General features: G+C 41.2%; 1 protein-coding gene and 1 pseudogene across 1 annotated transcript; one reads left to right on the top strand and one right to left on the bottom strand.

The window, feature by feature from the left end:
- Positions 1–134: 134 nt before the first annotated feature.
- Positions 135–8,202, bottom strand: LOC119722291 (annotated as a pseudogene).
- Positions 8,203–12,039: 3,837 nt separating this feature from the next.
- Positions 12,040–21,752, top strand: LOC119722287 (retinal dehydrogenase 2-like). Its single transcript, XM_038192328.1, has 13 exons — positions 12,040–12,167; positions 13,136–13,240; positions 13,511–13,651; positions 14,308–14,434; positions 15,059–15,249; positions 15,568–15,681; positions 15,802–15,904; positions 16,353–16,537; positions 17,799–17,963; positions 18,168–18,325; positions 18,921–18,995; positions 20,223–20,262; positions 20,562–21,752. The coding sequence occupies exons 1-13, from the start codon at positions 12,138–12,140 to the stop codon at positions 20,592–20,594; spliced, it is 1,467 nt and encodes a 488-aa protein (XP_038048256.1). The 5' UTR covers positions 12,040–12,137; the 3' UTR covers positions 20,595–21,752.
- The last annotated feature ends 1,284 nt before the right edge of the window (positions 21,753–23,036 follow it).

The following is a 23,036-nucleotide window of genomic DNA, read 5'->3' as shown; positions in this document are numbered from 1 at the left end:
GTGAGTGTGTTTTTGTCCGGCACACTATCCGCATACTGGCGTTCATCCCCTGATATTTGATTCTCCTAATGTCTGGTCAATTTCAGAAGCTGCCTGAGTTGAAGGTTCCCTTTCTGGTTGTTCTTCACCTGCTTATTATCTAAAGATACTGCAGTTCTCAGCTGCTAATTACTTATTTTCAGCATCATCTGTCACGCCCCTTTTCTCTGATACCTGCCCACTGGGTTTTTCCTCTGCCTTAATTGACCCTTTCGATGGATAATGCTGCAACTGCAGATGGTAATTCTCTTTTCGGCTGCTCTTCTGTCTGCTCCTGTTTGGAAGATGCCTTGGTTCATTGTCTTCATCTTTGAGTGTGTCTTCAGGTATCTGTTCTTCTAAATTAGCCCCATGGTTCTTGCGATGCCTTGACATTTTCAGAGGGTACCTCTGTAGCTGCAGAAGAAGACTCTATCTCTGGTTGCTCCTCATCCTGCTTCCTCTCCAAAGATGCCTCTCCTCCTTTGGATTTGTCTCCCATCTCTTTGTCATCTGAACTCCCTTCTTTCTTCCCGAATCATCAGCAATCTTCTCTTCGACTGTCCTTGTGTCCTTGGGAATGGTCAGCAGATCTGGCCTCGCTGATGGGAAGGCTTCTTTGAGCATATCATCAGAGATGAACTGGTTGAGACATCCAAGACTGTAACTCCAAAGTGTCTCCTGGTTGTTCACATTCCTGCAGAAGATAGGCTTAATTAAATTAACCCAAGGACCCTTGAGTCAGAAATCAAACGACCCTTGAATAAGAAACCAAAAACTCTCCATTAATTAAAAACCATGAGTAAAAAGCAAGGAATAATGAGTCATAATTTAGGAGCTATCTGTTATGTTTAGAATGAAAAGGTCACTTCAGTAATTCCAGCTCTTCATTTGGTACTCGTCTGTAATCCTAGGACCCATGAGTTAAAAGGCTTGGTCTTTGAGTCAGAAATCAAAAGATCCTTGAGTCAAAGGATGTTCAAGTTGGGTCAGCAATCACAGAACCCCCAAGTCAAAAATGAAAAAAATGGACTTAATATCATCACAGGATCCTTGTTTCAAATTCACTGATAGCTTATTGAAGACTTCTTAAAAACTTGAAATTTTCACATTTCCTCAGAATTTTATTGACTCGAAATTAAGCGTCCAGTTTTCGACATTGTGATCACCATTGCACCATCACCATTTTTATCAACGCATTACCGACAGCAATAAGCCGCAGGGAAAGATGGTGGACAATTTTATGTACAGGGCAATTTACCCAAGGAGGCGTGGATCGACACAGGCCACGACACTTGTTGCCCCCCTCCCCCCCCCCCTCCCCGTTTCGGATTACGGGTTATACCTTTGAACAAACATTTCCCCAAAGCCTTACCGACAGAAGTTAGCAGGGTTAGCAGGTCGACAATTCTTCATGAACACTGCAGTTTTCCCACGGAGGCTTGGATCGACACAGGCCACAACACTTGTTGCCGCCCCCTTTTTCGGAGTACGCATTATACCTTAACACATAAAGCATTCAATCATTTCAATAAAGTTTGAATAACTTCAGGGGAACAGTTTGCTTGATCCATTTACACACTGGCGAGAAACCTGGCTCCATCTATTCACATACTGACAATGAAATTTTGGGCAACAACAAATTAAGTTCTGAAATGCACAAACAAAATTGAACTTACCCATTTTTTTGGAAGCCTCCATAAAGAAGCTCATCAGTTTCAAGTCGCTGTAGTTATTCACGATGTCCGTGTCCACAATTCCAGGGTCGACGGAGAAAGTGCTCACTCCAGTCTCCTCCAGTCTTCGAGACAGAAAGTGTGCTGCCATGATCTTTAAACAACAAATCTAGAAATAAAATTCTCTGCAACTGACTAGGATGAGGAATGTATAGGGCGATATAGTGAGACACAGCTGTAGTTGGCAGAACTTGTAGAGGACACTTTAAGTTGCAAGAAACCTTATGAGGTGCAACCATTCCCACCAAAACAATTACCGTAACATTTAGTAGCGCTATGGGTGAAGTAGTTGATGTCATATTTGTGTAACAGTGGCCAGTTCCAATCGCTTTAAATAGCATCCCTTGGTTAGATGGCATAAACCTTACCCCCTATAGCATCCCTTGGTTAGATGGCATAAACCTTACCCCCCCCCCCCCCCCACACACACACACACACACCCACACACACACACCCCTACCCCCTCCCCACAGCACAATCCCAGTGGTTGCTGAATGACTGGTGCAAATGTAAGCATTTTTGTAACATTTAAAATGGTCTGGCAACGCCCATGTAGCCTGGACTAGATCTTTGACTTCATCATACACTTTCTGAAACAAAATAATTTCACCATGTAGGCCTTGGAGGACGAGTAGGCTGTTAACCGACCGTAGGACTTGCGGCCCTGCATGTTGTCCAGGTCTAGTGTCCTGGCACTATACATATGCGCCTCTGACGACAGGAGAATGATGCGGGAGTCGGGAGCACCAGCCCGCAGCAGCGGCATGAGATGCAGCACAATGAGGAGATGTGACAGGTAGTTGACTTGGAATTGAGACTCGTAATTATCATCTGTGTATTCTATTTAAAAAAACAACAACAACGAAAGAACCCTTTTGAACATGACTTGTGGAGCAAATGGGAACTTTCGATAGCGCCAATCGCAGGGCATGTAGCGAGTCCTTACCTTGTTTGACAAAGGCAATTCCAGCATTGCAGACCAAGACATTAAGGTACTGCATCCTCTCCTTGGTCTCCTGAATGAAGTCCATGGTAGATTGCAACGAGGCGAGATCCACTTTGATGTACTCCACATTCAGCGGCTTGATCTCAACTTCTTCACTAGTGGATGGAGATGACGCCTGGCCAGTGGCATTCATGAAAAATTGTTAATAGGAAAAAGTATAATCGTGTCACAGCCCCCCCCCCCCTCATATCGTGACCAACAAAAAAGTTTGGAAAAGGCCTACTTTACGCTTCCATATTGAATAAAGGAACATGTCAGTTACCTGCGCATGGCGTCTCTTCTGTACTTCATCCCGATGTTCTTTCTGCATTCGCTCGATTGCCTATAGAGATGCCAAACTTCAAATTTATGAAAATGACATTAACATTCAGTTATAATACCTTGGTCCACACGTGGAGCTGCTATTACTAGCAAGAACTTGCTATTCAGCTGAGATTATCTTGCTCAACAATTTACTAGGACAGTTATATTACTAGAAAATATATGTCATTGATTTGTACTGCTTTCGACTTGTTCTCAGCTGAAGCTTGTCAGGTAACTGAATTTGTGACACAGAATTGATGTCCCTAAGCAAGACACCTTACTGCAATCATACCAGCAGGCATTAACGAGGACAGAAGTACTATGTGCAGTCCAAAAGCGAGAGAATTATTAAATGGAGCGGATAAGCTCAAATATTTGCTTGGCACAGAAAGAATAACCTGAGTCCGAAGTACCATTTGTCCGAAGTCTCATTGGTTCGAAGTCCCATTGGTCCAAAGTCCCATTGGTCCGAAGTCCCATTGGTCCGAGTCCCATTCGTCCGAAGTCCTATTGGTCTGAAACATAATACTGTGTAGTTCCACTTGTTAAGGTTGACTGACCCTAACCCTAACCCTAAAAAAACATATAAACCCTAACCCTATTAATCCTATGGGACGTCGCACCAGAGGGACGTTTATACCAATGGAACGTATTGAGCAATGGGCCGTCGAACCAATGGGACGTCGGACCAATGGGACTTCGGACCAATGGGAATTCGGACCAATGGTTCTTCGGACTATAGAGACGTCCCCAAGTGAAACAGCCGGGTTGTCAGCAAGGATGTCTTAAATTTTTTCCTGAGATTACATCTATATAGGCTGATTTTTTCCTATAAAGATAAATGAAATTGGAAGACTTGTATTCGAGTCACCAAACATCAATTCCGAGATTTGTGGTAATTTGGGTCGATTCCCAAGTCACGCAGGTCGAGTTCGAGTTCAAGTCCGAGTCCGCAGGGTCGAGTCCGAGTCCGAGTCCAAGTCATTTGTGATCGTGATTCGATTCTCCAGGTCATGCAAACTAGAACTCGAGTCCAGGTCCGAGTCGAGTCACACAACTGGAATTTGGTTCCAGACTTAATCATATAAAACAATACCATCACACCAGATTCTTCTTCAAAAGTGCTTATAGAGAATAATTATAGTTCCATGTTTTGCGAAGTGTTCCATGTTTTGTGAAGTCAATGATATTAAATGTCAGGTATTTACTCCCTGAAACCATAAAACTCACTGCTTTGGCTTTGTCCTCTGATCGACATGCGATACAAACTCTTGCTCCCATCTCAGCTATGGACTTTGCCGTTTCATATCCAATCCCTGCATCAAAGAAAAATCAACAATTTTTGTCATGAAAACAAAACACTTTATAGGGATCACCACTAAACAGAACAATTAGCTGCGATTGAACACTGAAGGAAGCTAAATATTGAAAGCAATTCAAAGAATTGAAGGCAGAGTAGAAATAAGTGTTGGGAGAACGTACAAAATGAATTATTAAATCTAAAAATTAATGTGGCCTGACGTTGCGAACTTAGCAAGTTCTTCTTCAGAGGCTAAAACAGAAATGACAGAGGTACATACATTAACATGGGGGTGCACACAAACATGCAGGGATGAAAGAAGAAACACAAAAGGAGGATTAGGTGGGAAAGGTGTGGAAAGATGCAGGGGAGGGTGGATGAGAGAACAAAGAAACAAAGGGAGATGGCAAACCACAAGGGGTCTGGTATGAACAGGGGAGGGACCAGAAAGGGGAAGGATCAAAGGTCACAGGGAGTGGGAACGGACAAAAGAGTGTGGGAGTGAGGGGGGATTATGCGGGGGGGGGGGGACAGTATGGAGGTGGAAAGGGATGAAAGATGGGGAAAGATGGGGAAACACAAACAATGAAGACCAGGTGGATTATCTGCAACAGAAGACAATGGAGGAAGAAAAATATTAATCATTTCCAAGTTGGATGTTGAGACCATGTGGTTGAATAGTTCGAAGACGATTCATCCACACTTTCTCTCTGCTGAGGCGAACTGAGTCCTTGCGATGGCCAAGAGATTCAATGCCCTGCAAAATCATATCAGAAATGGAGTGGTTAGGCAGGTTGAAGTGATGACCAACAGGGGTGTCTAGTTTCTTGGTGTTGACCGTTGACCGGTGGGCATAGAAACGCTTCTTGAGCGTATTCTTAGTCTCACCTACATACTGCACTCCACAGACCCTGCAAGAAATAAGATATATGACATTAGGGGTGTTACACGTGATGTTACCAATGGTTCTGTGGGTAGTGACAGAGGAGTGGCCAGAAAAGGAGTCAGACTCCTGGATATGAATCTGGCAGACAACACATCTGGAACTGCACTTGAAAGTACCATGCTGGGTGGGAGGGGATGCATCTAAGGATGGGACTTCAGCTCGAACAATCAAGTCCCGTAGATTTCGAGGACGCCTGTAAACCAATGTGGGGCCGTTGGGGATGGCGCGGGCAAGGCGATCTGAAGTATGGAGGATATGATGATTGTCATTAGTGATTTTGCGAAGGGGAGGGAGATTGGGGTGAAACGTGGTAACCAAGGGAATCATGGGTTTGGCCATGGCATCAGGGGCCTTTCCCGTGAGAGCTAGATTTCTGGGGATAGCTTTAGCTCTGGCAATGGCACGATGAACTTGGCGAGAGCTGTGACCCCTGGCCACCAAGTTGTTCCTCAGTATCTGTGTATGGCGGGAGAAATCGGAATCATTAGAACAAATTCTTCTGAGTCTGAGTGCCTGGCTAAACGCTATGCCAGTTTTGCAGTGCCTGGGGTGACAGCTGGAGGAGTGGAGGTACTGGTGGGTGTCTGTGGGTTTGGAATACAGGTCAGTGGTTAGTGAGTTGCCTTGCTTGCGGACGGTGACATCCAGAAAGTGGGTTTGGTGAGCCGAGAACTCCGATGTGAATTTGATGGTTCTGTGGAAGGAATTGATGTGGTTAGTGAAGGTCAAGAGACTGTCCTCATCGCTGGTCCAGATGAAAAAAACATCATCAATATATCTCCACCAGATCCAAGGGCGACATGGGGCCGAGGCAAGAATGCGTTCTTCGAGGTCACCCATGAAGAGGCAAGCCATGGATGGGGCCATGCGAGTGCCCATTGCAGTGCCGTGTACCTGTAGATAGTGTTCACCAAGGAAGGAAAAATTGTTCTTCGTTAGTATAAGTCTCATGAGGGTGCCAACATCACTGATGGGAGGAGTCGTGTGTCCTGCCTTGGCCAGAGCCAAGGAGCAATCACGAACACCCTCCTCATGGGGGATGTTGGTGTACAGAGATGAGACGTCGAAAGTCCCAATGATGGCCGTGCTGGGAATCTGGTCCTTGATTCCTTCAAGCTTGCGTAGGAAGTCTGGGGTGTCGTGAATGTATGACGAAATCTGTGGGACAAGGGGTTTGAGAAAACTGTCAATGAACAGGGAGATGCGTTCCGTGGGTGAGCCATTACCGGAGATGATGGGTCTACCGGGGTTGCCAGCCTTGTGAATCTTGGGTAGAAGGTAAAATCTGGCAGTCCTACAATCAGAGGGAGAAAGAAATTTGTGAGCTTTCTTGGACAGCTGGTCACGTGATCGCATATCGTCAAGTACCTGTTGTATATCTCGACAGAAAGTGCCTGTGGGGTCAGAGTCAAGGCGGGTATAGTTAGTGCGATTATCCAACTGACGGTGGGCCTCATCAATGTACTGCTGACGATCCATGATGACCACAGCTGAACCTTTATCTGCTGGCTTGATGATGATGTCGGTGCGAGAGCGCAAGGAGTTGAGAGCCAGGCGCTCCTCTCTGGGGAGATTATCATGAGTCCTGTGGGGGAAGTTGTCCGGGTTAGTGACTTGGGAATTTATAACTTGAACGTATGTCTCTATGGCTGGCACACGATTCTTGGGGGGTACCCATGAACTCTTGACTCGAAAAGGCTCTGGCTCACACGGTTCACTGTCCAGGAAAAACTCACGCAGACGGATTCTACGGTAGTATTCCGTGAGATCTTGGCTGAGCTGAACCTGGTTCACAGAACGGGGAGCGGGACAAAAATTGAGACCCTTGGAGAGAAGTTTGTGCTCTGCGTCAGATATTGATGAGGAAGAAAGATTAACTACAGTGTTGACAGGGGGTTCTGGTGGTGGCGTGGTAGATGGGGACCTAGGACGTCTGAAACGTCTGTGTCTGCGTTGTTGTTGCTTGGCAAGCAAGCCACCAATCTTCTTGTTTCTCCTGTTGAGTAGGACAGAGTCAAGGTTAGACAAACCCCTTTCAATCTCATCATGGAAATTCCTGTACGTGGAATCAGAACAACTGGATTTGAGTTGGGAGTCAAGGTGGGAAATGTTCTGATGGAGGTCCTCACGTGTAAATTGACACTGCTGAGAGAGAATATTGATGAGTTTAATAGAGGCACCATGCATAACTTGATTCCATCTCCTTTGAAGGTGTGGTGGGAGGTTTCCTAAGCAGGGAGTGTGAGACAGTTGCAAACCTTTGGGGATAAATCGAGAGAGGGAGTAAAAACTGTAGTTATCCTGATGGTAGGAGAAGCGTAAGGCCTTTTCCTTTGCCTTTCTGAATTATTGATACATTTGATATATATAATACAAATAAAAAAAAACTGTTTATCCATAATCTCCTAGACTTTTCAAGAGGATTTTGCAGTATTTACACAGATTGTTCAATCCAACTGGTATTACTTTACATGGAGCTTGATGCATTGAAAATCTGTCGGATTCTCGTGGATTTTGTACGATTCTGGTTGATTGTTTGGGAATCTGGTGAATTGTGTGATAATCTGTGGACCTTTTTGGAATCTGATGGATTGCATGGGAATCTGGTGGATTGTGTGGGAATCTGGTGGTTTGTATGGGATTCTGTTGGATTGTGTAGGATTCTAGTGGATTGTGTGGGAATCTGGTAGATTATGTAGGAATCTGGTGGATTGTGAGGGAACCTGGTAGAGAAGGATTCTGGAAGTTATTCCCCCTCAAAAATGTTTAGTTTGAAAGAATGCTAAGGGATTTAGTGAAAAGACCAACATGTTGTACCAGTGTTTCCACCTGTGACCATCACCATCTTCTCAGGGGGAAGCTCCACAGACGGATGTTCTATTGTATTCCCCATCATCAGTTTTTCAGTGTAACCTTAACCTGTCAGGCCAAAAAGGAAGCAACAATTTGTTCAAATTTCTGTTTGGCCCCTGATTGAAAATTTTACCCTCAAAGCTTTACGTTTCCTAGTCTTAAATCCAGAGTGCCATTAACCTCATTCCGGGGGGGGGGGGGGGGCTCGGAAGCCACAGCATGCCTAAATAGATATGGATACAATTGGGTTGCTAGCCCCAGTCGTATGGCCTAAAGTCAACCAGCAAAGCTTTTCAATATTGTTCTTCATTATTATCCAAGGATAAGTGATCATCGATTCACCTATAAATGCACAGAATTTAAGAAATATAAGTTGCAAATATAATTCACTTTTTAACTTTAGTAAATCAATATCATAAATAATCAACAAACTTATTACAGTTCACCAGTCATCAGGCCGAGTGGAACAGTTGTGATTGGTCAGTGTTTGGAGTTGTAAGCTTGACATCTTGATTGTGATTGGTCAATATCTTCATGATAAAGAAACTATGGTCCCTAAAAAGGAATAATCCGCAACTTTCTTCATTCTTAAAACTTTTAAAACTGATTTTTAACAGATTATATGTCAAATTACGAGTGCAACAAAAATGTGTGAAAAAAATAATCACTAAATTGTTGGTATTATAAATGAGAAGGAATCAATAAAAGTTGTAACTGGTACTCGGCCCCAAAGGTATATGTGGAAAGCTTGTCTGATTTATTTGTAATTCCATGGCTCTGCTAAGCACAGAACTCCGCGCTTACGATCACCATTTTGTGCTAACCGCGCTAACAGAAAAAATTCTGTGCTAACCCTGTAAGCACACAATCCTTAGTTACGGGGTGTACTCATGCGCACAAGCCAAAATTCCTCGCTAACGCGTGAATTACGCGACTTTTCTGCTACAGTAAGCAAGGATATTTCGCTAACTGTAAGCAGAGCCCAGACATTGGGCCCAGGTCTTTTCGTTTTCTTACTTCAGGATAGCGAACATCATTCAGGCTGCATGCTTTCGAGTCGACTAATCCATGATAAGTCAAAAAAATGTTTGTTTTGCAGTGTAGGTTTATTGTGTGTCTTCTATAATTACACATCAAGATAACTAGAAAACACTAAATTTAAACTAATTATTACAGCTAATATGCATATGTTTACATGGTATATGTAGGTCTTGCAGAAGATTAGGCCAAAAAAGGAGGTCTACTTCCAGTTTACCTACCTACCTTATTCTGATAGCCCCTAGGCCTACCCTATTTTTTATGGGAAAAATGAGGAAAACCCCCAAAACCACAAATTTCTACCTTTTACTCTTATACGCAGAACCCTCCATTTTACACACACACAAAATTGGCAAAAAGAAAAACTCCCTACTTACCCAATTTCCGCATGACATGTAATCGGAAGCAGGACAATATTTTAGGCCTTAATAAATTCCCTTTTGTCAGCGCGCGTGCCGCGTTCAAATTTTATGCACGTTTTGTGTGCATAAAGTATGATATTTTGCATATTTTAAGGGAACATATTTCATACCGGGCGTAGGAAAGATAATTTTAGAATTCCGTTAGAGCCCATATGAATACTACCATATTTACACAGAAATATCCTTTAAATGTCAATTGTTTTCTAAAGATAAGTTAAATAAAAAGGAGAAGATGGAACTAACGTCTGTCCAGCAACCCTCTCCACCCAACCAGTCAAAACTGTGCCAAAAAAATAATCTATACTCCCAAGGTTGCTTCAAGTATATTTTACAACAAAAGGACACTTTTAATGAACTTATTTTAATCATGCAGGGTCAAACAGCACACATGGGGTGTACTTTGTACCAAACGTACATGTATTTTATTCAAAAGTATGTCTAGGCCTAACGTCTTTTTATAATTTAGTTTTTAAACTTTCGAACGTAGGTTAACCTCTGTGTATACATATACGTGTGATGTTTGTTTTGTAGTGTCGCTAATGAGTGCCTTCTAAATAACAGATCCTATTTAGAAAACACGACATTCACGACATTCACGACAAACTAATTATTACAGCTAATCTGCATAGGCCTATTTCTACATGATATGAAATTACATTTCCATAATGAAGCTTAAATTGAACAAGTCACGCTGACAATATGGGTCTATAGTTCGATACCTCAAATTGATATGGTAATAAATTCCTACGGAAAGGTACTGGTAGGCTTTTAAATTATACTGATTATGACGGATACTAAATTGCATGTTACGAATGATATATTTACATTATCATTGTAAGAATGGCTTCCGATGAATTTGTCGATCCAAAAAAATGGGTTTTAATCATAGAGCTGTATAATTATAAAGCTCTATGGTTTTAATAGACATCTCGTTTGATACGTCCTGCGAAGATATAGATAGAACTTATTTTTTGATAATGGAGATTGCTAATTTACATAATTATCATGCATAAAATACACGAATTTTCATTGTTATAACATAAATGAATTCGTTGACCCCCAAACCTGGTCGATGTAGACATCTTAGTTCATGAATGAAGAGATCCTGAAGAAAAACTCGTACATGTAGTTTCATAATTGCAGTTTATCTAATTTGCACATTAATTGATCTAATAGTAAAGGCTGTTTAAGGGTGCCACAGTTGGAATATTGACCTTCAAGGAAAAAAATAGTTAACTAATGACAAGAAAATGCAAGACAAAAAACACTTTGTGCGGATCCTAATGCACGCTCACGTTGCCAACCCCCTATATATCACAAAGTTGTTAGCTTGGAAATTTACAGGGCAGTAGTAAAGCAATACATAACGCAATTGTACGGCGATATAACGCCGTACTTGCGCAACGGATTGGCGAACACAGCCACCGTAGTACGGATTATGCGCGTGTAGTTGTTGGGTACATACATGGAGCCACGAATTCCGGAGTTGGGCAAAAAACGTTGCTAATTTTCTACCAGAATATATACAGTAGGCCTATTTCTTTGCAAATTTTCCCACTTGAAATTGGTGCATACTTGGCGGATGAAATACCATCACTGAAGATGAATTTAAAAAAGTGTGCCTCGATACTTAGCTGAATAATAATGCTGATTAAGGAATTGAACACAAGAGGGGGCAATTAAAAAAGTATGGCACGGCAAATTCTGAATCAGGAGCGCTAGCAACGTGCGTATGGAGTCTGTTTTCTCAAAATGTATATCAACACAGCTATTACAGTTGTTATATATGCATCCTAACAATTTTGCCTCAAGCGAAAACCAAATAAAGGCAATCAAGCATGATCATAATTATGTACCTATACGAACTTACCCCACTGCTCACACATATTCGACGATCATTTCAGGCCTATAGTAAATAAATTTTAAACAAAAAGTTGAAGGCAAACAAATTGTAGAGAGACAACGAACAGAAAAGAAATTAGATTCGGATAATCGTAAATATAATGAACAAGACCGTTTAAAATTGATTCGGTGAAATATTTTTTTCAACTTTTTTTTCTACAATTACCCACATTTTTTTCTAAGTGATTACCAAAAGTATATCAAAACTGTCTGCAAATAAAAAAAAAAAAAAAACCGCGCCTGAAAATGACGAATACAATAATTTGCCGGAAGAGAAACAAACAGGTGTTTCATTACAATAAGTATAATAAAAACACCATCGCTTTTTTTGTGATTGGGAGATGACAGTGCAATTATTGTAACAATAGCTAATCGCACTTTGGTCGTGCTGTGCCTTACTTATAGAAAATCAAAAATTACACAAATCTATTTACGACGGGCGAAGGTTAAACAAACATAAACTCGCGGTGTCAGCGATTTTCAAGGCTGATAACATTTCATTAAAAACCCAGTGGTAGGCGGGCACTCGTTCCTTTTGAGCTTCGTCACCTTGGCCGGTCGTAGGGAAATCAGACAAGCGTACAACATACAGTCAGACTGCAAACGATAGAAAATGGCGCCCGTTGAAGTCAAGTACACGAAGGTAGGCGATACATGTACATACATATGCAATAAATGTAGACCTATATTGGAATGTTTCTAACATAACTGTTGCTTTATTTGTCCCATCTGATCATCTGGAAAACACAATTTTCAAGCATGTAACTGAAGAGAGGAAAAAATAAACATGACATGAACATGAAAGAAAGCTCATTCTGCGTAACAGGAACTTTGTACATGGCTCAACACGTATATACATGTATTCCTTCCATAGGCCCTAATCTAACATTGTGCACGTGCAAGGTGAATTAGTGGAAGTTGAGTAGTCTTTGTCCAAGGCTGGATTTGATTCAGCTAGTCGATCCCCGATAAGCATGGTTACATCACGGATCCTCTTCCGTGGATACATCACGGACCATTTAGGTCCGTGGTAACATGAAGCCGTGCCGAGGTATGGAAGTCGCTAAATCAAATAGCGTTGCTGACGTTCCAAATACTGGATTTGATTCATCTTGATTCTTGCGCTTGTCGGTGACTGACTGCATTATTAAACAGATGTGCAGATTTAAGTTGTTGGCGAATGCAAGTTGCTATTTTAGATAGGGGCTTATATTAAAAGACATCAGAGTTAATAATGCGATCCTTTTTTTTTAGTTAGAGGAGAAGACACTCTCTGTTCGTGGTCTGTGATTGAGTTTAGTATTTTGTTCGTGGTGGATATAAAATAAAGGTAAATAAATATCACTTGGTCTATGGATAACGCGTACGAATTAAGAGACATTCGACAACAATCGAAGCAACATGATTATTAAGCCAGACCAGCGCATGCATTTATTGGCAAGGGGCAGAGTTCTTGTTTTTGTGTTGGAGTAAAACTTGATTCTCAAATCGTCAGTATTTATATTCTTCCTCGTTCTGCTACAGACGCGACTTCGTTTATAGTACCTCGAACGCGAAAACAATACGATTCCTTCATATTAATTGTCCAGTTTCCTTATTTGTTTTATAAAGATCTTCATCAACAATGAGTTCGTCAATTCCGTGAGCGGAAAGACCTTTCCGACTCTCAATCCGGCCACGAGCAAGAAGACGTGCGATGTTCAAGAAGGAGATAAGGTAAGATCAGAAGATTGAAGAGCAACTTTTAGAAGATTTCACTCCAACTCCGCCTTAACGCAGGACGTCATGGGTTCGAGTAAGATTGTGAATTTCTTTCTCGCAATTCATCGGACATGAAATTACGTACGTGAAGAGCAAACACAAAAGTCAATATCAGATATTCTTATTAAAGCATCAAGATCAGATAAACTGTGTGCTGAACACGTCATATCCAAGATCGTATATATAAGATATAATTATATAAACTCCAGGTCATTTTATTTAAAGGCCGATGCTGACAAGGCGGTCCGCGCTGCCCAGGATGCCTTCAAGCTGGGTTCAGCATGGCGACGCATGGACGCAACTGGTCGGGCACGTCTCCTCAACAAACTGGCGGACCTCATCGAGAGAGACCGGGAGTATCTCGTGGTAAGGGCTTATGAATAGGAGAAAGGGAGGATAGGTACCTGCAAGTGGTAGGGGCATGGAGATGTAACATACACCCGGAATTGTGGGGAGTGTGGCCTAGTGGTTAGGGTTAGTGACTCATGATCAGAGGGACAGGGTTCAAATCCAGCTGCTGGTCATAGTGTCCTTGGGCAAGCCACTTCACCCCCACTTGCCTCTCTCCACTCAGGAGTATAAATAGGTACCGGCATATAACTGAGGAGTGACCTGCGATGGACTAGCATCCCATCCAGGGATATTCTCAGTCGTTTCATGCTACTGAAACTGGATATAAACACCGGCCCGATGGGCCACATTGGCTCATAACAGACTTTACTATTTTTTTCTTGCTTTACTTTATACACCCGGAATTCATGGTTCCTATGTGGCTTAATATTTTCAGGGAAAATTGAGACTAAATTCACCTTCAAGGTTAGTTTTCTTTTGAACGATACAAATTCAGGCTGAATAATTTCACAGAATATACTCTATAGAACTATCTAAGAAGGTTTTTCTCATTAAAATCGTAGGTTCATTTCTGGATACTAATGCCAGTGTTCCTCATGTGCCTTTAATGCCGAGTCCAGTGTGACAGGTTTCCGGTGATACATAATGTGGACATTTTCTCATTCTCTTAGAACCTTGAGACCATGGACAATGGTATGACAGTCATGAATGCCACGGGCTCTGTCATGGGCTGCGCTAAATTCTTGCGGTACGGGGCTGGCTACGCAGACAAACTTCACGGGAAGGTCGTTCCCCTAGGTGAGCTATATCCCAACACCCAACCCCCCCCCCCCCTGAAAAAGGAGACGATGACATATCAAAAACTACTAGCATCCGTCAATAACAGTTGAACTCTCATGAAGTTAGAGTTCTTAGTTTAAAGATCAGTACTACACGTATGCGCCTTCGTAATGCGGGAAAGCTTTTTAAGTCTCGAACTCAGATCAAGTAAATTTGGTAAATGACCTAGTTTGGGGCTCCTTGTTTAAGGAGCTTTTTATCACCAAATGAGTTTGAAAATGCCTCTATGCGAGACTGGCCAAAACTATTTAGTAAAGCTTTTGACTAGTGCATGCAGTGACAGATCTGCATAATTATTTTAGGGAGGGTCCGCCCCTCCCCTTCTGCCAAAAGGAAATGATAGCAAGGAATAAAACCGAACAAAATCATAACCCTTAAATTGTTTATGGCAGAATGCACAAGAAAGCATCTCTCAATTCCAAACCTTTTCCGGGCAGCATCCTCCCGGACCTCACAGCTACCCCCATTCAATGCTCCTACCCCTCCCCCCTTTTGAACCAAATCCGTATCGTTCCAAACTCTCTACCTTGAACTTTGCGTCTGTCTTTCCGGTCTGGCTTACTTTCATGCTTCCGTTCCCAGACGGGGATTACTTCTGCTATTCGCGCTACGAGCCAATCGGCGTGGTGGCAGCCATTATTCCCTGGAATTTCCCTTGCTTATTGACCGGAGCCAAGCTCTCCTGCGCGCTGACCGTGGGCAACACGCTAGTCATCAAGCCGGCAGAGCAGAGTCCACTCACCGCTCTCTACATTGCTTCACTCGCCAAGGAGGTAATCACACATTATTTTGCACTCTGTATTTGAATCATTGAATAGACCGATCCACTATAGCTCCGCCTTTATGATGCTTTGACCAATCACAGCCGTGACTGATGTCCGACACGCGTGTCTTACATTATGACGCGTGCGTTATTACAGACGCACACGTGATGTTGCCCAGGTGCGAAGTGGGCGGGGCCTAATGGATCGATCGTTTGATGGACCAGTCAGTTGAAAAGATTCGGGCACAACTTCACTTTTTGTTGAGCTTTTAAAAATAAAAGAGATCTGCAGAAATCATAATGCAGGTTTTTTCCTGTTCATTTTTAGGCTGGTTTCCCTCCCGGTGTTATCAACGTTGTGCCTGGTTACGGACCCACAGCTGGCGCAGCCCTGACAGGCAGTATGGATGTTGACATGGTAACCTTCACCGGCTCAACTGAGGTACAGAAATATCTTCAACTTGTATTTAGGCCCTAATCATACAGGGGCTTCACGTATACCGAAAATAAGATAATTGACAGCTTAAACATGAGATACCATGCCGTTTGTATGTATGTCTAGGTTGGGCGCATCATTCAGAGAGCTGGAGCCGACAGTAACCTGAAGAAAATCCATCTGGAGCTGGGTGGGAAGAGTCCAAATGTTGTCTTCGCTGACTGTGACCGTAAGTCATAAAAAAAAAATCAAAATTTCATATCAGTCCAGAATAATTCGATCATTAAGTGACTGTGACGTAACCAAAGGGAGGGGGCGGAGGTAGGGGCACGTGCCATGAATATTGCAGTACCTACCAGATGCCTCGCAAAGAAGCAATGTTACCTAATTGAAAACGTACAGTTCCACGACCTTTGCCATTTTTTCGTGCTGAGCAAAAAATGAACAGAGAACCCCAGTCCCGAGCAATATAAATTGCATGACATTTTGGCTGGTGCTCTGTTAGTTTCTTTGCTAAGCAAATTACGGTGCTTAGCAGTACAATTAAAAATGTCGCCCTCCACTGTTTTCTGATGAACTAATTGATCATAATTATTCAATATCCCAGCGAAATTGATTTTGTATCTTGTGTTATCCAATTCACCATGTTTTCTCTTTTGATAATCTGGTATTATCAGTTGACTACGCTGTGGAGATGAGCCACTGGGGCGTCTTTCTTAACTCCGGCCAGGTCTGCTGTGCCGGCACCAGGACCTTCGTACAGGAGGACATCTACGATGAATTTGTCCGGAAGAGCAAGGAGAGGGCCGAGAAACGCGTCGTCGGTGACCCGTACGATGTCAAGACGGAAGGCGGACCCCAGGTACGCCGAAAACGCTATATGTTTTCTGCAACCACGTATATACTTGCTGTAGTAAGCATTGGAAATTAAAGACAGCACTTGAAACCAATAACAAGAATGAGAGTTTGCATTTCCGTAGCTACAACTTCTTCATCATTCAGAAGCATGTATCAAAATGTTTCTCGACATGTATCTCATGATTACCACGTGAGATGACTTTATTTGGTTTTGATTTTTCGCGGTTAAGGCTCGTGTTTTTTGAAATGGGAATGCCGTAGATTCGAATCAATGCATCATCGTCTCTCTCTCTCTCTCTCTCGCTCTCTGTTCCCTTTATTTTATCGTGTTTCAATGGGCCTTATTGACGAGTTGGCCATTTTTGTCGAGTTCCTGGATGTATTTCCTTAATTGTTAACTGTTAAATGGGATGGCGCCAGACTATTTATGCAGACACAATGCAGCCTTATTTTACTTTCATTTTTTTGAAATATCACTTTAAACATTAGAGAATGTTTAATTACAAATTTTAAAATATTCATTGAAGCAGACTGGAATTTATTATAAATTAACTTGCTTTCATTTCTCATCACAGGTTCAAAAAATTAAGATTTTACCTAACTTTCAATTCAATATGAATAAGGCACATTAATCATTTTTTCAATTAAAATTCACCTTTTCTTCCCAACTCATGGCTGTGGAGGATTTTATCAAGGATGCATAAAAGCCCGAGAACCATTCCGTTAACAGCTGATAAAATACATACTGAGGCAAGAGCATCAAAACAGCAGAGCCTCTTGGACACTGGAATAATTATTCTCAACAGAAAATGTCGCTTAGCCAATCTGTGTGTTAAGAAAAAAAATGAACAGCCAATCATCGGCACTTGTGCACGCCATTTTGGTCCATTATTGTTTGCACCGAACGAAATGTGCCAATTTTCGGGAAGATAGGGGAACTAACTGATTCTGTTCTGCACACATTTGCTGATCGCAAAATATATCATAATCGGGGCCGGTACCAGATAAATATTATGGCATGGGCTGAAAAAATGGCCAATATATTCCTTTATCCTGCGGCCACCATTTTAGTCATGTTCCCGATATCCAATAGCAGTACTGAATGATAATTTTTTGGTGCAAAAAAGGAACCAGACTATTTTTCCTTCTAGCCTCGCCATGGTTACGTTAATTTGAATGGGAATAATTCAAGATGGCCGCAATATGATAATGGTTTATTGTTCGGTGAACTTACAGCTCTTGTTAAAACGAATTCACTCCTATAGATCGACCAAGATCAACTGGACAAGATCTTGGAGCTGATCGAGAGCGGCAAGAAGGAAGGCGCCAAACTCATGTGCGGAGGTCAACGCAAGGGAGACTGTGGCTACTTCGTGGAGAGCACCGTCTTCTCCGACGTCACAGATGACATGCGCATTGCCAAGGAAGAGGTAAACATAACAATCTCTCATCTGATTTTCAACAGTGGATGCACATCATGTTTGAGAATAGACAACCTCTTACATACTTTGGAGAAGTTTGCAGACACATCTGTGTGAAGTGGCTTAACCATGAAATATTTTTGAATTTCCAAATGAGCCCTTAAAAACTAGTTTAAAGATTGGATTGACTTTCTTTCTTTTTTTCTTCTTCAGATTTTTGGGCCGGTCCAGCAGATTCTGAAATTCAAAACCATCGAGGAAGTGGTCGAGCGTGCCAATGCTACGACGTACGGCCTGGCTGGTGCCGTGTTCACGAAGGACATTGACAAGGCGTTGACTGTAGCCAACACCATAAGGGCCGGTCTTATCTGGTACATCAGTCGTTCATTTCAACAAGAATAATACGCTTTAATACAATTTGTTTTTTCATGTGCTCCCAAGAGCATATTGCTGTCAAGAGTGTATTGCTTTTGTCTCTATAGTTTTGTTTATGGCAATAAGGAAATCATGAGTAAGACATCACTGAAAAAACTAATAAAGCCATCTTTGGCAATGTCTATAGATGACTTACAGAAATCTGAACAATGCAGCTTACTAACATTTCGGCTGTAGCCATGACATCACAGTAAGACTCCTAGTGTGATCAAAGACAACCCCCTTGTATTATCTTCCCTAGTAGTTTGATCGAGTCGACGGAGATAAGAACTGTCTTGCACCCTTTCCGAGTGTGTCGTGATGAAAACTTCATCTCGGCTCACTGCAGTGCGTGCATTTGTCCTTACTTTACAAGAACCACTCTTCATCAAATCAGAAAACCATGCGTTTTCTTTTGTTTCATCAGAAAATGTCGGAAACCGCTCAATGACAAACTTGAAAATAACTTTATTGATAGACATGTATTTTTTTTCACCAGAAATGTACCAAAGGCTACTTTTAACCTTAACTTTTAATTCAATTTCTCTACAGGGTTAACAACTACGGTCTCTTCAGTCCCATGATTCCTTTCGGTGGATACAAAATGTCCGGCGTTGGCAGGGAGGGGTAAGTTCTTTTCCGAACTGTAAAATGAGATAAAATTAATATGAAATATATTATATTTTTATGACGCTTTGAATACTGCTCATGCTGTATTATAATCTAATGACAGTAATTAATAGCAATAGTATACACACATTTATTTCAATGTTGCCATTTCCACACTATAAAATGTTACTATGTCTTGCAAACTTATTATACAGAGCAAAATGCAATGAATTATGTAATGGTGTACAATGTTTAATAATGTACATGGATCAATACTATAACAAATTTACGACAACATTTAGGTATAAGGTGAAGCGTCATGCTTTTGTATCCTATAACCTATCGACAGACAAGTGGACATGACCGAGAAAAACATCTGATTGTTTTAATTAATGTCCATGACAGTAAATAAATGCGAAGGTTTAAATGTAATTAAACACTAAATATTCTCATTCGTCTAGATATTCCTTTATGCCTCACAAATACAATGTAATAATGATAATTACGGGAAATGGTGTCTTTAGGGAGACATTCCCATAGGGTTGTGCACAAAATGTGTCCAACTGTAAACAACCCTTACCTCAATTATCCCTAATCCTACCCCCACGAGATTTTGGTATATTTATGTTTTGGACCATGAACAATCGATCGAGCCTATTTGCGACATTAAAATGTTGCCTAAACGTCTCCGTAATGTTCGGTGTCTCCCTAAGGTATATCTTATGACAAAAAACTCTCCTTAAGGGTACATCAACAGATATACGTTTTCAGTCCACTCTCGTGCCTTTTATGCTCATGTGTCATGCTTTACATGCACTATATTACTTTATTGATTACGTGTACAAAAAAAGGAACTTTGTTCTCCACTTTACCTTAAGTAGTGCCTGTACAAACATTTACCATAGCTTGTACTCTGGAAAGCTTTAAATCAGTGTTTTGATATAGTTTAGGCTGTTTTGAACGCCATTATATCCTGCTTGAATGTGTGACTTTGGACTCCAAGTATTTGTACGGAGCATGTACTTGCTGTTTGCATTTGCACGACTTGTGCCCTCTGTGATATTAAAGCACTGGTCGGATCTCAGTACATGTACTTTGCTCGTCTAGCTTCGGGCGTAGCATTCCCCCCCCCCCCCCAAAGGAGAGGTAATGTTAGTACTATAAATTTTCTATAATTTACCACATCGGGATCGACTTTGTCGTGTTTTGAAATGAACATTTTGATTTTCCTTTCTTGCGTTGTAGGGGTGAGGACGGGTTCAAGGAATACTGTGAAGTCAAGACTGTAAGTTGAATTTATTATCAATGAGGATTAAACATGTAGCTGATTGAAAATTGATTGGGCAAAAAAAACAACGCAGAAAATAAGGTCCAGGAAAATAAAATCCAGTAGAACTTTCTTGACAAATTATGTATAGGAGGTATATAATTATAGACAGCAGACTGTGGGAAAGTTAGGAGAGTAGCCCTTGTATTTTTGAGCAGACAGAACTGTTTACAGTTAGTGTCCGATTTTAAATTTTAAGCACTATTTAAGCCATTTTGTTATTTAATTAAACTTTAATATTTCTTACCAAATTCCAGGTTGTCATCAAAGTTCCACAGAAGAACTCTTAGATGGTGTACGTATTAACCGCATCGGAGACAGACAGAGAGAAAGGCATGTTCATGTTCATCAACCTTCGGTGACCTTTCACACTGACGAGAGCATTGATCAAGTGGTTTCAGTTCAACCGATTTAAAAGAATCATGATCAGGACGCTTGTTCAAGCAACGTTCCTAATCCATGTTTTATTTTTTCAATAAAATTAAAATTATATGTTGTATTGTGTTTCTTTAAGAAGCCCGATCGTAATATGTTGAGGCCTCGTAGCTGTATGACAATAAAAAGGGGAATCATACTTGTATGATTAGCATAATAGCATAATTAGCATAATAGCATAATTGTAATAATAACAACGAAATCAGATCAAATGCATAGATGAAATGCAATTTGTCAAAACTCCATTTTAAAACAGTTTGTTTCCAAAAGTTGTTTCTAATAACAAGACACAATTGGTTTTTTCTATAAACACTGAGAGTATAGTCATCTGTCGGTCGGTCAGTCGGTCGGTCGGTCGGTCGGTCAGTCAGTGGGAAAGATAGGTAAAAGAGGACTCTAAATGCTTGCCCGCTGGAAAGAGGAAAATGTACAGAGAACTGGTCCAAATTTTGGAAGTGTATTAAATTTTATATAGGAACCTTCTTTTTGTTTTGTAACTGCACGTCCAATTATATTTTCAGTCGATAGAAAAGATTTTTTGGCAAGGATTTTCCTTTCCCCCAATCAGTATGGTAAGGGGCTTAAAGTGACCATCTGTGATTTTGTGAAACACGGAACGACGGCATCCGTACTTTCCTATTAGAGATGTCTTTCCTTGATGCTAAATCTAGGAAACTCGATAATTTTTCACGGAAACGCGGAATCGCAGTTGGCCACCTAATGCTTCCGTAACATAGGCTGCGAGTGGAATTGAATACTATTTTTGTAATTTACTGCAAACTTGTTTTAATTTGTTGAAGTTGTTGATTTAAGAAGATCACGTTGTGGTGTTGATGTTTCTCACGTCACATCCCGCTTGAGTGCAGTGCAAAGAAGTCTTTTATTCAGTGCAGTTTTATATTTGAACCAAAGAAGTATAATTAAGACATATATAAATGCATATCTGAGAATAATAAAATAATACATGTATATCCGTTATAAAACACCAAGTCGTTAATAAAAATCAAAACGAATGTTGTTTTTGTGAAGAAAAAAGTGCAGTTTTGAGTTGAAGTCACAGATATGTGAATGAATTTGCAACCAAGCTTAATGAGTCGTTTGTCGGCCCTTATCGAATTGTTTATTTTTTGACAATTTTGAATAGAGCTATCTTTCAGTTTATATTTGATGAAAACCCCATGTGAATACGACCGTCCATTCAGAAGTTATGGGACTTAGAACACAGGCAGATCAGAAAGGAAAAAACAGAGAAATCAAACAGAGAAATCAACGATTCAAAATTGAAGTATTTATTAAGCAACAATAAACATGCTTTATTTCAGATTATTGAATATTAACTCCTTATCAAATGTCACATTTTAACTACTTTATCCTGAGTTTTTAGTTGACATGAAAGAGGACATATGTAGCCTTCCGATTTTACAAAAAAAGTTTATTTTGAAATGTCCACCCCTACAGACCTATTTTGGGCTGTAATTGCCGACAAACGACTCATTTAGCTTGATTGCATCACACAAAAATTTTGGAGGGTGAACCGAACCCACCTCTAAGTTCTGATCCATCTGCTTGTCGCAAGTGGCTTAGCCAACATTTGTTTCCCGTGGGGTGGGGGTGACCAGCTTTTTATGGGAGGGGAGTAAGCAAGGGGATTTCTTCCCAAAAATGTTCAGTGTCTGCAAATTAAAAAAGTGGGGGGGGGGGGGGGAACGATTGGACCTCATTTGACGCTTGGGGCCCCTTTTATATATACATGTACATTTTACTTATATCTCTATTCATTTCATAAATGAGGGGAATTACAGCATACCTTTTCTGGTTTAATTACTTAAAACGACTTCTTCGGTTAGGGACAACTTTCCTGGTCTTAGGGGGGGGGGCACCTGAGGATGTGGGGCAACGGGATTTTGAGGGGGATGTGCCAAGCCTCCGGTTATGAGGAACTTTTTTGGAGGTCTTAATCTACACGGTACAAGGAATATAGGCTACATTCACTTTTTTTAATCGGCCATGCTGGGAAAGGTACCTGCATGGCGCCCTCATATGAAGGATGGTGATATAACAGGGTTTTTCTAAAATTTTGGGGTCCAAATTTGGGCACTAATGTAATCGTCTTCCAAGAGTGATTATGAACAGACAGCCCCCCCCCCCCAAAAAAAATCAAACAAACCAACCAACCAACCAACCAGTCATTCTTTATAACACTTGATTGGCAAATTACAAAGTACCGAGGTCACAGGAACAGGACAAAAGTTAGACTTTGGACCCAACATTTATAGAATGACACAACTTCATTATAA

This window comes from Patiria miniata, unplaced genomic scaffold, assembly GCF_015706575.1.
Source record: "Patiria miniata isolate m_02_andy unplaced genomic scaffold, ASM1570657v1 HiC_scaffold_15, whole genome shotgun sequence".
In the NCBI taxonomy this organism is placed as follows: Eukaryota; Metazoa; Echinodermata; class Asteroidea; order Valvatida; family Asterinidae; genus Patiria; species Patiria miniata.
The sequence above is the reverse complement of the archived record's forward strand: the minus strand, read 5'-3'. Positions and strand labels throughout refer to the sequence as shown.

Coding starts and splice junctions, on each gene's coding strand:
- LOC119722287 (XM_038192328.1), top strand. CDS start 12,138: ATGGCGCCCGTTGAAGTCAAGTACACGAAG. Junction 15,682..15,801: donor CCTTCACCGGCTCAACTGAG/GTACAGAAATAT, acceptor ATGTATGTCTAG/GTTGGGCGCATCATTCAGAG. Junction 18,996..20,222: donor TCCGGCGTTGGCAGGGAGGG/GTAAGTTCTTTT, acceptor CTTGCGTTGTAG/GGGTGAGGACGGGTTCAAGG.